Here is a 10,890-nt window from a genome sequence, read left to right as displayed (position 1 = left end):
CCTCACACATACAAGCTTCTAGTGCCCCCTGGGGTTCGATTTGCATAATGCCGCAGCATGTAGCTTTCTATTAATGTTGACGTAGCTTCTTAATAGGAGCTGTTTTAAAAAAAATAACAAAAGGAAAACATTTTTCTGTCCTAATGAGTCATATCTCCATTCTTTCTTCTCCCTGCAGGGCCATAATCATAAGAAATAATGAAGTTGTTCCCATGACGAATGAATTCACACCTGAGTCGGAGAGGCAGCGGCTGCAGTACCTGGTAGTCTTCTGTTTTCTTTGCTACATTAAGCACACAGGGAAATGTTCAAGAGGCTTTATGGTCTCCTCAGTGCATAGAAAGCTGTAAAAGAAAGAGTATAAATATAACTTGAGTGCTGCAGAGAGGTTTGACTAACGAAGACGGGTATTGGATAATGAGTAGGCATCCTAAGGAAGCAAACAGAAATAAACTGGCATTAGCACGCCACCAGTTTTAGTAGCAGGTTGTAGATGTGAGTCACAGAGTGGGTGGATGATGTTAGCGGCTAAAACAGGGTGCTGTTTTGTGCCTTCAGTATACAGCATATGTTCTGTACTGCAGGATATACATCTGTGCTTGTAGCTCATAGCTTCAGCTGTTTTCAGAGAAACTTCTTAGTCTTGCGAAGGCTGATGTAAAAGTTTGTAATTCTGCAACCTGTCCCACTTCTGTGTGTCCCTCCAGGGCTTCCTGAGGCCAGAGCTCCTGGGAAACGAGTTCACTCACATTGAGTTCCCTCGTAGGATCCAGCACAGCGAGCTGGGCAAAAAGATGCTCTACAGAGACCACACCATGACTGGATGGTAAAAGCAGATCTTTTTAATCACTGTTCTAATAGTTATTCACTTTTCATGAGCATTTTGCTCTTTCTTCAGCACCCTGTCATCATAAGTGAGAACAGATGGTTGGTGGAGTGTGTGTGGAGGAAATAAAGCATGTCGGAACCATAGACTGAGTAAAACATAGACATGGTTTAGAGACTTCATCAATTGGTTTTTGAAGAGGTGTTTTGAAGCCCAACAATGGCAGTTGCTATATTGAAAATGCAAACTCCAGCTCACTTACAGTCATCCTAAACACAGGCAAAGATGGAGCTCATGTTGAAACATTCACACGAAAACAAACAGGAGTTAAACTGAAAGATGCATCGCAAAATTCACATGCAAAAATCACACGATAATGGGGCACCAGTTTGGCCAAGTGGTTATATTGCACGCTCCGTATTCCGAGGCCATGGTCCTCATGTGGGCGGTCCTTGTTTGATTGCAACCAGTTGCCCCTTCCCTCTATATACTGTCCTATCCTCTCTGAATAAAGGCCTAAATATTTCAGAAAAACTTAGGAGGACCCATGTGCAGAAAATAAAGATTTAATAAGGATAAGGAAACATTACTAACACAAGGAAGACTTACACAGAGAACACAATAAAGACATACAATGATCCAACACAGGACAGGGGAAACAGAGGAACTAAATACACAGAGCAATCAACACAGGTGTGAACACAGGACACAGGTGAAACTAATGAGGGTAATCAAAAAAGGAGGGAAACACACAAGGGCAGGAAGTAGAACTAAACTGGAAACACAGGGGATCAAGAACTGCAAAATAAAAATAGAAGAAACATAAGAAACACAACAAGAGACATGGATCACTAAACACACAAGGGAGACAAAGGATAGCTTATAACACAGAGGTGCAATGTGAGGTACGATTCTCATGATGCATTAAGATAAGATCAGAATGAGTCTTATCCTGTCTTGGTGTTGGGTCGCTGTTAATAATTTAACATAGAGTACGGTCTAGATCTGCTATGTTTGTAAAAGAGTCTTGAGATAACGTTTGTTGTGATTTGGAGCTATACAAATAAAGATTGATTGATTGAATACACACAGGGAGGAACCAAGCCAAGAAACAAGGAAAAAACTAAACATCAACTCATGGCATAAAGCCCCAAAATAAAACTTGTAAAGTTAGAAAATGGTTAAAAAATGGTATCCTGAGTCATTTCCCTAAATTCCAGCTGACTCATGATTGAAAACTTAAGTTATTCAGTTTGGAATCTTAAATGAATAATAGAAAAACCGACAAAGGTGGCATAAACATTTAAATATTTGAAAGACTAGAATTAGTGAACTTGTAACATTTCTGTTTAACAATATAATCTTAACTATCCATCGGTTTTCACAAATGATCTGTGGTTTGAAAAAGTGCAATTGTTGTTTTTTTGTAGGGCTTACAAAACCATTGTGGAAGACGACCTGAAATTCCCCCTCATATACGGAGAGGGTAAGAAGGTAAGAAACAAAGCTAACACACAACGTTAGATACTACTATTCTTCACAACTGATACATTACTGTTGAATCATGCTTTCTATATTTAAATATGCTGGTTTAGAACAAAACATATTGGGTTTAAATGAGTCCTGCTCAACATTTTTATTACTCCCTGAGATAACACAGTCTTCATTTATTAATCCTTCATAAGTGGATTTTCCTTGAACAAAATCCCCAATAATCTACATTATTGTATTTCTTGGTGTGTGTGTTTGTCCTTTCTATATGTGTGCGTTTGTGTGTGAATATGCAGGCACGTGTCATGGCGACGATCGGAGTCACCCGGGGGCTGGGAGATCATGACCTGAAGGTTTACAACTCCAACATTTACATCAAGCCATTCCTCTCCTGTGTCCCAGAGGTGAGTCTGACTGCACCAGAAGCAGTATCAGCCTTTGGGATACGTTTGAACAGCTTTTGGGCTCCAGGCTGCACTTTGTTATCTGTCACCGGAAAGTCATAGTTTGTACAGATGTTTTACTTTCCTCTTCCAGGCTCAGATACAGTGGAAAGTAGAAACAGAGAGCACTGAACAGTTTTGAGAATCATTTACATGCTTGACCTTTTCTGTCTTTTGCAGTCTCAAATTTTACAAACATAATATAATATGATTAAAAAAAGGCGTCTGTACCATTAAAATAATGTAAATGTCGTAAAGCCTTGCATCAACGCATTTTCTTATTTTTGGTTGTGGACTGTCAGACACTCAGGTTCTCTTGTCTTTGTTTTTCACTTCCTGTTCAAGAGCTTTCACTTCGACCTCACTCAGTATTATCAGGCCTCTGTGACTAAACCAACAACATCTCACTTCTTAAGTCACTTAAAGTAAGACGCTTCAAAAGTATGAAGTAACATGAGCAGCTTTACTGCTGTCAAAGAAGGTCATACCTCCTGCACACAGACATACGTTTGCTTCCTTCCTTGCACTGAATTCATAAACACAAAATGTTCTGTTCTGTTGTTTCATCATTTGACATAGTATTATGTTTGAAGTGATCAACAATATGTCCTCCCCTCAAAGGTGAAGGTTTATGACATGGATGACAACAAACATGGCCCAGACGACGTCTTGGTAATGGGCACAGATGGATTGTGGGATGTAACGACAGACAGGGATGTGGCAGATGCTGTGACAGCCTACTTATCATGCTGTGACCCTGCTGATCCCATGAGGTATGAAGTTTCACAAATAATCCTTCACAGCAGGTTTCTGCTCTGGCTGTATTTTATGTATGAGCTGTTTAAACATGACGACTGCAGATTTATGAATCCAGTGCAATACTCAGTTTGTCCACTAGGTGATGACAAATACATAAGCCTAATAAATCTAGTTGATAGTTTTTGTAGAGTATATAAACTGTAGTTGTTCAAAGTATCAAAAATGTTTCCCCTTTTATGTTAAATATTACAAATCACAGCTTTACAATAATTGATACCTCATTTAAATCTAATACATTGTTTTGAAATTGCCAACAGTATTTGTTTAATATAAAATTAAAATTACATCGTAATATATGTTGAAAGCTATATAAAAAATGTAAAGAAGTTTTCAGCAGGTTATGAATCAATCAGAAATACTGATGTCTCTTTGTGACCCACAAAAGCAAGTGAGACCATCAGAGACATGTCTGATCATTTCTATATAGATGAAGGGGTTAACTGTATGTTGCCTAAACAGCCTTTTTTTTATTTCTTTTTTTTTTTTTTTTTTTTTACGTTTTTCCACACGTTATTCTTCAGAAGTCATATGTTTGAATATTTAAGGAAGCAGAATTTTTGTTTTGTTTCAAAAAAAAAAAATATATATATATATATATATACATAAACATGTTAAGTACAAAATCAGCAAAGAGATAAGACATATCACTTTGTCCACATGGGGTGACCAAAACTGACACAACCCAAAAGCTTTAAAATGCCTTATATGTCCTTGGAATTCATTAAAGAGCTTTTTAAATCTTTACATACTGCTCATGATAACGGCAGGTTAAATAAATAACTAAAACTTGAAGGGTTCACTCTGTGTCATCAAGCAGTATGTAGCCCAACACAAAAATATGGACTTAATTGCAGAATTTATGAGTGCAACCAGACCGCATTTTGCCACTACTATCAAAATTTGCAGGCTAAATGTCAAAACATATATAATCAACCAAGAGGTTTAAAACTGTTACTCAGTAATTGGTTAAACAGGATTACAGGGTTCACCCCTACATGCTGAAATGTCCCTGTGGTCTGCTTCTGTGTGTTGGACCAACTGAAGACTAGCTTTAAGGATTTGCACAGCACAATAGCTGGAATAAGCAGCTAACAACAAACAGGGATTATATTATTGCTCAGTATTTTGCACAGGCTAAGAGTGGCCTTCAGTTGACCTCAGCTCAAGATGGTGAAAGAGTCGTTTTTTGTGCTCCGGCAGGGGTACAATGGACTAATACTCTTAACACAAGGATTAGTTATGATTATGAGCAGATTGTTAGTTTTTAACAGCAAGGATGGCCATATGAAAACACCTTTTCTTAACACAAGTACCTGCAGTCACATGTCCCTGAAACAGACATGATTACGTGTCAAACATATCAATCACTTTACAACTTTGCAGAAGAAATGAATAAGGAAACCTCTAAGGATACATCTCATTCCCCAAAGCTGACTAGGAGGCAGTGAGGATCAACATTAAGAAAAAATTGAAGTGCTAATATTCTCACTGGCTGTTTTGTTTCTATAGGTCATGTAGAGGCAGTAAGACTATTTCATAACCAGTTAAAAAACTCCTGATTTGCCATAACTCTGTGTTTTGGATGTGTTTGTGCCCGTCCTACCTGTGGTTAATGGTACTTTTGTAATCACTGTTTTGTGTGTCACACAGGTACACACTGGCAGCCCAGGACCTGCTGATGAGGTCTCGAGGAGTCCTCAAGGAGCGTGGCTGGCGGCTACCCAATGAGAGACTGGGCTCGGGCGATGACATTACCGTGTTTGTCATCCCTCTGGCGGGTTACGAGTCAGAGACATGACAAGGTCCTGCTATCGCTGACTCTTAAGGGTCCTCTTGTGGTCCCTCCGAGCTCCCGAACCCCTGCTCAGAGAAGGTGGCGGGAGACAACAGCAAAAAGAAAAAACTCTGGTTCAAGCAGCAACCTTCATCAACCCCACCAGACTGAATGAGTTCCAGCCGCTTTACTCCAACCCTGTCATGTAACAAAAGACTTTCAGTGACATTTTAAGAGGAGTCACTGTCTTTTTCCTGGACCTGCTGTTTGTGATGGTTGCCAGTGAGAATTAAACCCCTCCAGTATTTTTGTTTTTCTGTTCGTGTTCAAGGCCGGATAGCTTCTCGACCCTTTGAATGGATTTTTCATTTCCACTGCTCAGTTTGTAGGGCATGTTTCATTGTTCAATGCCCTAAATATTTCTCCTCTTGATAAAAAAAAATGTTTAAAAGAAATGATACATATCAGAAAGGGGATCACAGAACAGAATGTGAACCATAGAAAAGCTGTTTTGGCATAAGGATGGAAATATCTAAAAACAAATGCACACAAAAACCATAAAACAAAACAAAACCCATACGATTTATGTCTGTACATTGAAAAAAGCATGCAATATGTGTAAAAACAGAGGAATGGACCTTGACGATTTTTTCCAAGAAAAACTGCCTAATCACACCTTCATGTGCTGTGGTTGGGTCAAAGGCCAATTGGTCAAAAACAGGATTTCAGCCCACAAGAGTTTTGAACGTGTCGACTACCCTAAAAACATAATCATCTCCTAAACTTGACAAAGTACTTATCGTACCTAAATATCCAAAAGAAGGTTAATCTAACTAAAAACTGGGTAAGTTTGAGGCACAAACTATGCTTGTTTATCTTAAGGGAAAGATCTTGGTTTGGACTGAAACGCTTCTTTTCTTATGCCTGTTGAAGACTGCACTGGTTCCCCTGTTGCACCGCTCTGTGAATGTTAGTATCACCAAGGTGTAAAAGTAGGGCCCAGTTGTTCCACTGCTGAGAGGCTGCACCGTTGTCTGTAAAGAGACGGACAACACATCCCCACCTTCACTCAACAAAGTGAAGCCAAAATGTCCTCCATGGCACTCTGCTGTGCATTTGGAGCCAGAGTCTGTGCAATAGAGATCCACTTCCAGAGCTGCAATATTGAGGTCCTGCCCCCTCCATTAACCTAAACACACACTTCACAAACTGAAGTTCGCTCAGGTCATCGTAGTCTAAAGCTGAACAGCTTCGTAAAGCAGTTTAAAACAGAGGCTAAAATCAATGACTGCTGTGTTAGTGTTTGTTACAGCTCCTCTCGTTCTTCCTCTACACTGCTGAGTGTAGCAGGAGGTGCATTTGTCAACAGAGCTGTCAATCATGGTAAAATGATACACCCCATTTTAATTGTATCAAATTACTGATTAAAATAAACTTCTCTGAACCTATAAAAATGAACACTGAGGCATACATCAGCATGATAAGAACTACAAATGATGACTATATTATGTTGTGGAAAAATATCTTTGATGTATTTGGATTTTAATGTTTGACCCATGTCCCATCTGTTAACATGGAGGTGAAGATTATGACCTGTACTGCAGCTCATCAGTAGGGGGAGCTGTAAATCTTTTGGTTTCAGTTTTGGAGGTTTCGTCCATCTTTTATATAGTCTATGGTACGAGCACTAATTGGTTAGTTTGAGGGAAAGATAATGGATTGGGCTGAAAAAGCAACTCAGCTGGCTTTGTCGTGAGAGCAAAAAACAAGAATTTTAGGCCACGAGAATTAGCCAATCACAGCACAGGAGGGAGGGATTTTGGGTAGCTAGTTTTGGGAAAGAAAAAACCTTTTACCCTGGGTACCCAGGACCCGGACAGAATCAGCTGACTCTGTGTTGCTGTATTTCCTTTCTTAATGATGTTTGAATGAAGACACCTTAGGCACTGTTGCACATGCTCTGTTGAAGTCTGTTGATTTGTCACATTTTTTTATTGAATGTACTTTTATATTATTTTATTGTTTTCATTTTCAAACAGAAAATAGAGGGTTTGGGCACAAGCACACATGAGCCAGTGCAGGTAGATTGTTGACTTACCACTGCCTGTCATGGTGTGATTCTTATCTTGTTGTGCTGAATGTGGACGGGCCAAATGAGGTCATCATCTCATATTTCTTAGCTAGTAATTGAGGCTGCAACTTTGCCCTTCAAAGTTCACTCCAGACAAAAGCAAAAGGTAGATTTGAACCAGTTGTCGCCTTGAAATGGAAAGTTTTATTTCTCTTTCTTGCTCCCATAAGATGGAAGAGAAAGAATGTTTTAAATTGAAATGTTGTGACCACACGATAAGATGATAGCAAGATAGCAAGCTAGCATCAGAAAGTTTCAGTTTTCTCAATGAAGACATACAATTGAAACGATATTACCGCAGTGGTGTGCTGTAACACCAGTCTTTGTTAATCTGTATAATATTTTTCTCTCTGCCTGCTTTTGTTAGCTTGCTTGCTTCGAGAGTATAGCTTCATTGCACAGATTCCTAACTGGAGATGCTTACTAGCAAACATCAGTTTTCCATTGAATGTTTTAAACTGCTCCACTTTTCAGCCAACAAGCTAAGTGGTGTCCTGTTTGTTTAAGAAAAAACTCACCCTGGTTCTTTTTTTTTTTTTTAAGTTTTGCACTCTCCTGTTTCATTTACTGAATGACAAATCACACAAACTCTATTTTACCCTCTCTCGCTGCTGTCGCTAGCTTGTAATTAATCTGGACAATGTTTTCCTCTTGATCTGTCATAGTATCTGTCATAGCTTGCTGTATGTTAAAAAAAGAGCTGTTATACTTGTTATCAGTAAATAATCTGAAGGAATATGATCATTGTGTAATTTAATGCTTTTTTTCTTGATTTTATCCCGAGAGGAGAGAGTAGCCTGATGTCAATAAATGTCTCGGTATAGTAAGATGTGATAAGTGTCACACATATGCCTTATTAAGAGCTGTAAGGGACTTCATTTTTCCTCCCAGATGCACTAAATCTGATCATTTTACAAATGGCTTAGAACAATGTATGCCATACAATGTACGCTATACCTCTTTTGTACCATTTCTTTGTTATGTCATGTTGTTATTTAGATTATCCATATATTTTTAAAGACAACTTTAGTTGTTTACAATATCAGAAGTTTAATTTTTTATGTTTCTATCCATTGCTGTTTGAGATGGTGGTGTCCTAGACTACGAGCCTTTAAAATGTGAGGTAGAAGGATGACATGTACAAGTTTAGAAATAAATCAGATTTTTTCCCAGTTTGATGTGAAATTGTTTGTTCTAATATATATTAGTGAGTCCAAAGAGAGAGTGTCAGTGATAATTATATTGTATCTCCCACACTGGCCCCTGGCATTTAAAACACAACATTATGAGCTTGTGTTGGCTCACAAAGTTTCCAAATGACAAAACCGTTTTCTCCAGAAGCAGAATTTCTCTGGAATCTCTCACATACCTCAGAGGATCAGAGTAAATGCTGTTCTACCCACCGTAGGCTTTACTGTTCCTCCTCTCTATACCAACAGAGGTAGAAGCCAGTACAATTCCTAAATTTTACACATTACACTGTTGCTGTCTGCTTCACAGAAATGAGTCACCGGGGTCTGTAATCTCTAATTGTACTCTAGTATAATGACCAATTTTGAGACTAAACAACGCCACTACTGCCAGGAAGTAGAAATTTAAAAAGCCACAGCTACCTTGGCACTTCTATTGACAAGAAAGAAAGCTTTGTCTACACTAAGGCATCAGTAAGAGACAGAAGAATGGCAAAGAAATCCGCTCCTTTGTCATTTCAATCAATATTTGAGCTTTTGTGACCTTACATCAACCCACAGAATAGGTCCAGCAAGCCTCAAACTGAAGAAAAATAAACATTAAGGCAATTAGAACGACCTCGTATGTGGTTGAGGAGGGCCTTAAGACAATTTGAGCAACATAAGAGGGAGTGCTGATGTGATGTATATCGGCACAGCTGTGATTTGATTATCACAGCTGTGCTGTTATTCAGTTTAACAGCTCTACCTTGTGCGTCTTGTCCAATTAGCTTACTTGATCAGAACTTACTTTTAAAAATCGGTAAAGTAAAGTGAAGTCGAAAGGCAGATTATAGTATTTCCCTTTTTTTAAATTTCCCAAATCAGTAATGTCAAAAGTCAAGTTATTGGCTAGAACTCATAGACTGTATAAGCTAGAACTAGAAAAATAACCTCAGAACTGATTGAACGGAAGTGTGATGTTGAGTAGCTGTATTTAGCTTCTTCACAACAATTAATAAAATATTAATCTAACTAATATTATTTATTTTTTCATAGTGTGTTTTGTGTCCTACTTAGTGCTGATGTCAAGTCGTATTTCAGGTCAACCACGCTCATCTACAACTCACCTGTCAGATATAAATGATTTGATTTTCACTCTGCTCACATCCACACCCTGTTGCACGAGCTTTCTTCTACTACGGATGATGTCATCTTTGACCGGGGAGGGGAGGTAGAACCGGAGCGACTCCAGCGGCTGCAGCATCTCTTTCAAGTTTGTTAAAACTAACCACAACAATACCGGAAATGAAGGTATTAAAACTTAACAAAATAAAAGTTAAACCTTAATACCACTTTTGGAAACACGTTCAGAAAGTGTACGGGGTTTGTTTGAGTGTTTAAAGAACCTAAACATTATAGATCATTCAATCATTGAATGATGCTGCCAACTGTACGTAGTTTTTTTTTCTTTTAAAGCCTTTTTTCTTTTTAGTGAGTGGCTTGCAACAAATGTGAGGACAAGCTTGACAAAGAGCTTCTCCACAAGTTTCTCTCAAATGTATAGTTTCCATATATTGAAGCAGTTGACATAATATCTATACATGAGAAGTGACAATAAAAAAATAATTCATTAAAAAAAAAAAATTCCACATAAAGAAAAAAAAAATACCAGGTGAATAACAAAATAATTACATGATACCTATGTGAAGGGTAATACGGCTAAGTTTATGCAGGTGAACACCTAATACAGCATATAAGAGAGAAAGAGAGCCTTTACTTGAAAGTTAAGGATGTTTCCACCCTAAGAACTGTCTCTAAGTGGAGCTTGGAGCGTGCATGTACACAGCCTGGGTCTGTTGAACGTAGCAATACTATATATAGGTTGGGTTATTAAATTGGGGTGTTCTGCTAGTGGATATGATGGACAGCGTGAGCAGGCATGGTTGCTCTGGGACGCCAGAGTAATTGTTTAGCCTCTCCGAGGTGTCATGGGCCTAACTAATGGAAACATCAGTGAAGCGAGGTGCCCACTTGATAACCCCAGTGATGTGCTGGCTCTCTCTCCCAATCTGTCCTTTCTATCTCAGACTTTGGGGGACATCAGGAGCCATGGGGTAGGCTACTAAATGTATCAGTAAAGGGCGTAGTGGGGTGGGTTTCTGCACTGAGTGCTCATTACTTCTTTCAGCATAACTTTGTGATTATCTCAAATTCACCCTCATTTCAATATATTA

The 10,890-nt window shown here is 38.7% G+C and overlaps 1 protein-coding gene and 1 long non-coding RNA gene across 4 annotated transcripts in view; one reads left to right on the top strand and one right to left on the bottom strand.

The window, feature by feature from the left end:
• The window catches only part of ppm1j (protein phosphatase, Mg2+/Mn2+ dependent, 1J), a 23,644-nt gene extending 14,988 nt beyond the window's left edge, over window positions 1-8,656 (top strand). For both annotated transcript variants that reach the window (XM_034688302.1, XM_034688292.1), the window contains exons 5-10: window positions 179-263; window positions 708-826; window positions 2,257-2,320; window positions 2,614-2,721; window positions 3,382-3,533; window positions 5,230-8,656. In XM_034688302.1, coding sequence (XP_034544193.1) covers window positions 179-263; window positions 708-826; window positions 2,257-2,320; window positions 2,614-2,721; window positions 3,382-3,533; window positions 5,230-5,377 — 676 coding nt within the window. In that variant the 3' untranslated portion in view covers window positions 5,378-8,656. The remainder of the gene's footprint in view (window positions 1-178; window positions 264-707; window positions 827-2,256; window positions 2,321-2,613; window positions 2,722-3,381; window positions 3,534-5,229) is intronic.
• LOC117816153 overlaps window positions 1-9,918 on the bottom strand; it is a 12,088-nt gene extending 2,170 nt beyond the window's left edge. Inside the window, exons 1-3 of one of the 2 annotated variants that reach the window (XR_004631899.1) lie at window positions 9,784-9,918; window positions 5,183-5,439; window positions 232-344 (exon numbers count right to left, since the gene is read on the bottom strand). This is a non-coding gene — a long non-coding RNA (uncharacterized LOC117816153). The remainder of the gene's footprint in view (window positions 1-231; window positions 345-5,182; window positions 5,440-9,783) is intronic. The other variant, XR_004631900.1, reaches the window with a different exon arrangement.
• Window positions 9,919-10,890: the final 972 nt, after the last annotated feature.

Source organism: Notolabrus celidotus, chromosome 1, assembly GCF_009762535.1.
Source record: "Notolabrus celidotus isolate fNotCel1 chromosome 1, fNotCel1.pri, whole genome shotgun sequence".
In the NCBI taxonomy this organism is placed as follows: Eukaryota; Metazoa; Chordata; class Actinopteri; order Labriformes; family Labridae; genus Notolabrus; species Notolabrus celidotus.
This window is presented reverse-complemented; position numbering and strand designations above follow the sequence as displayed.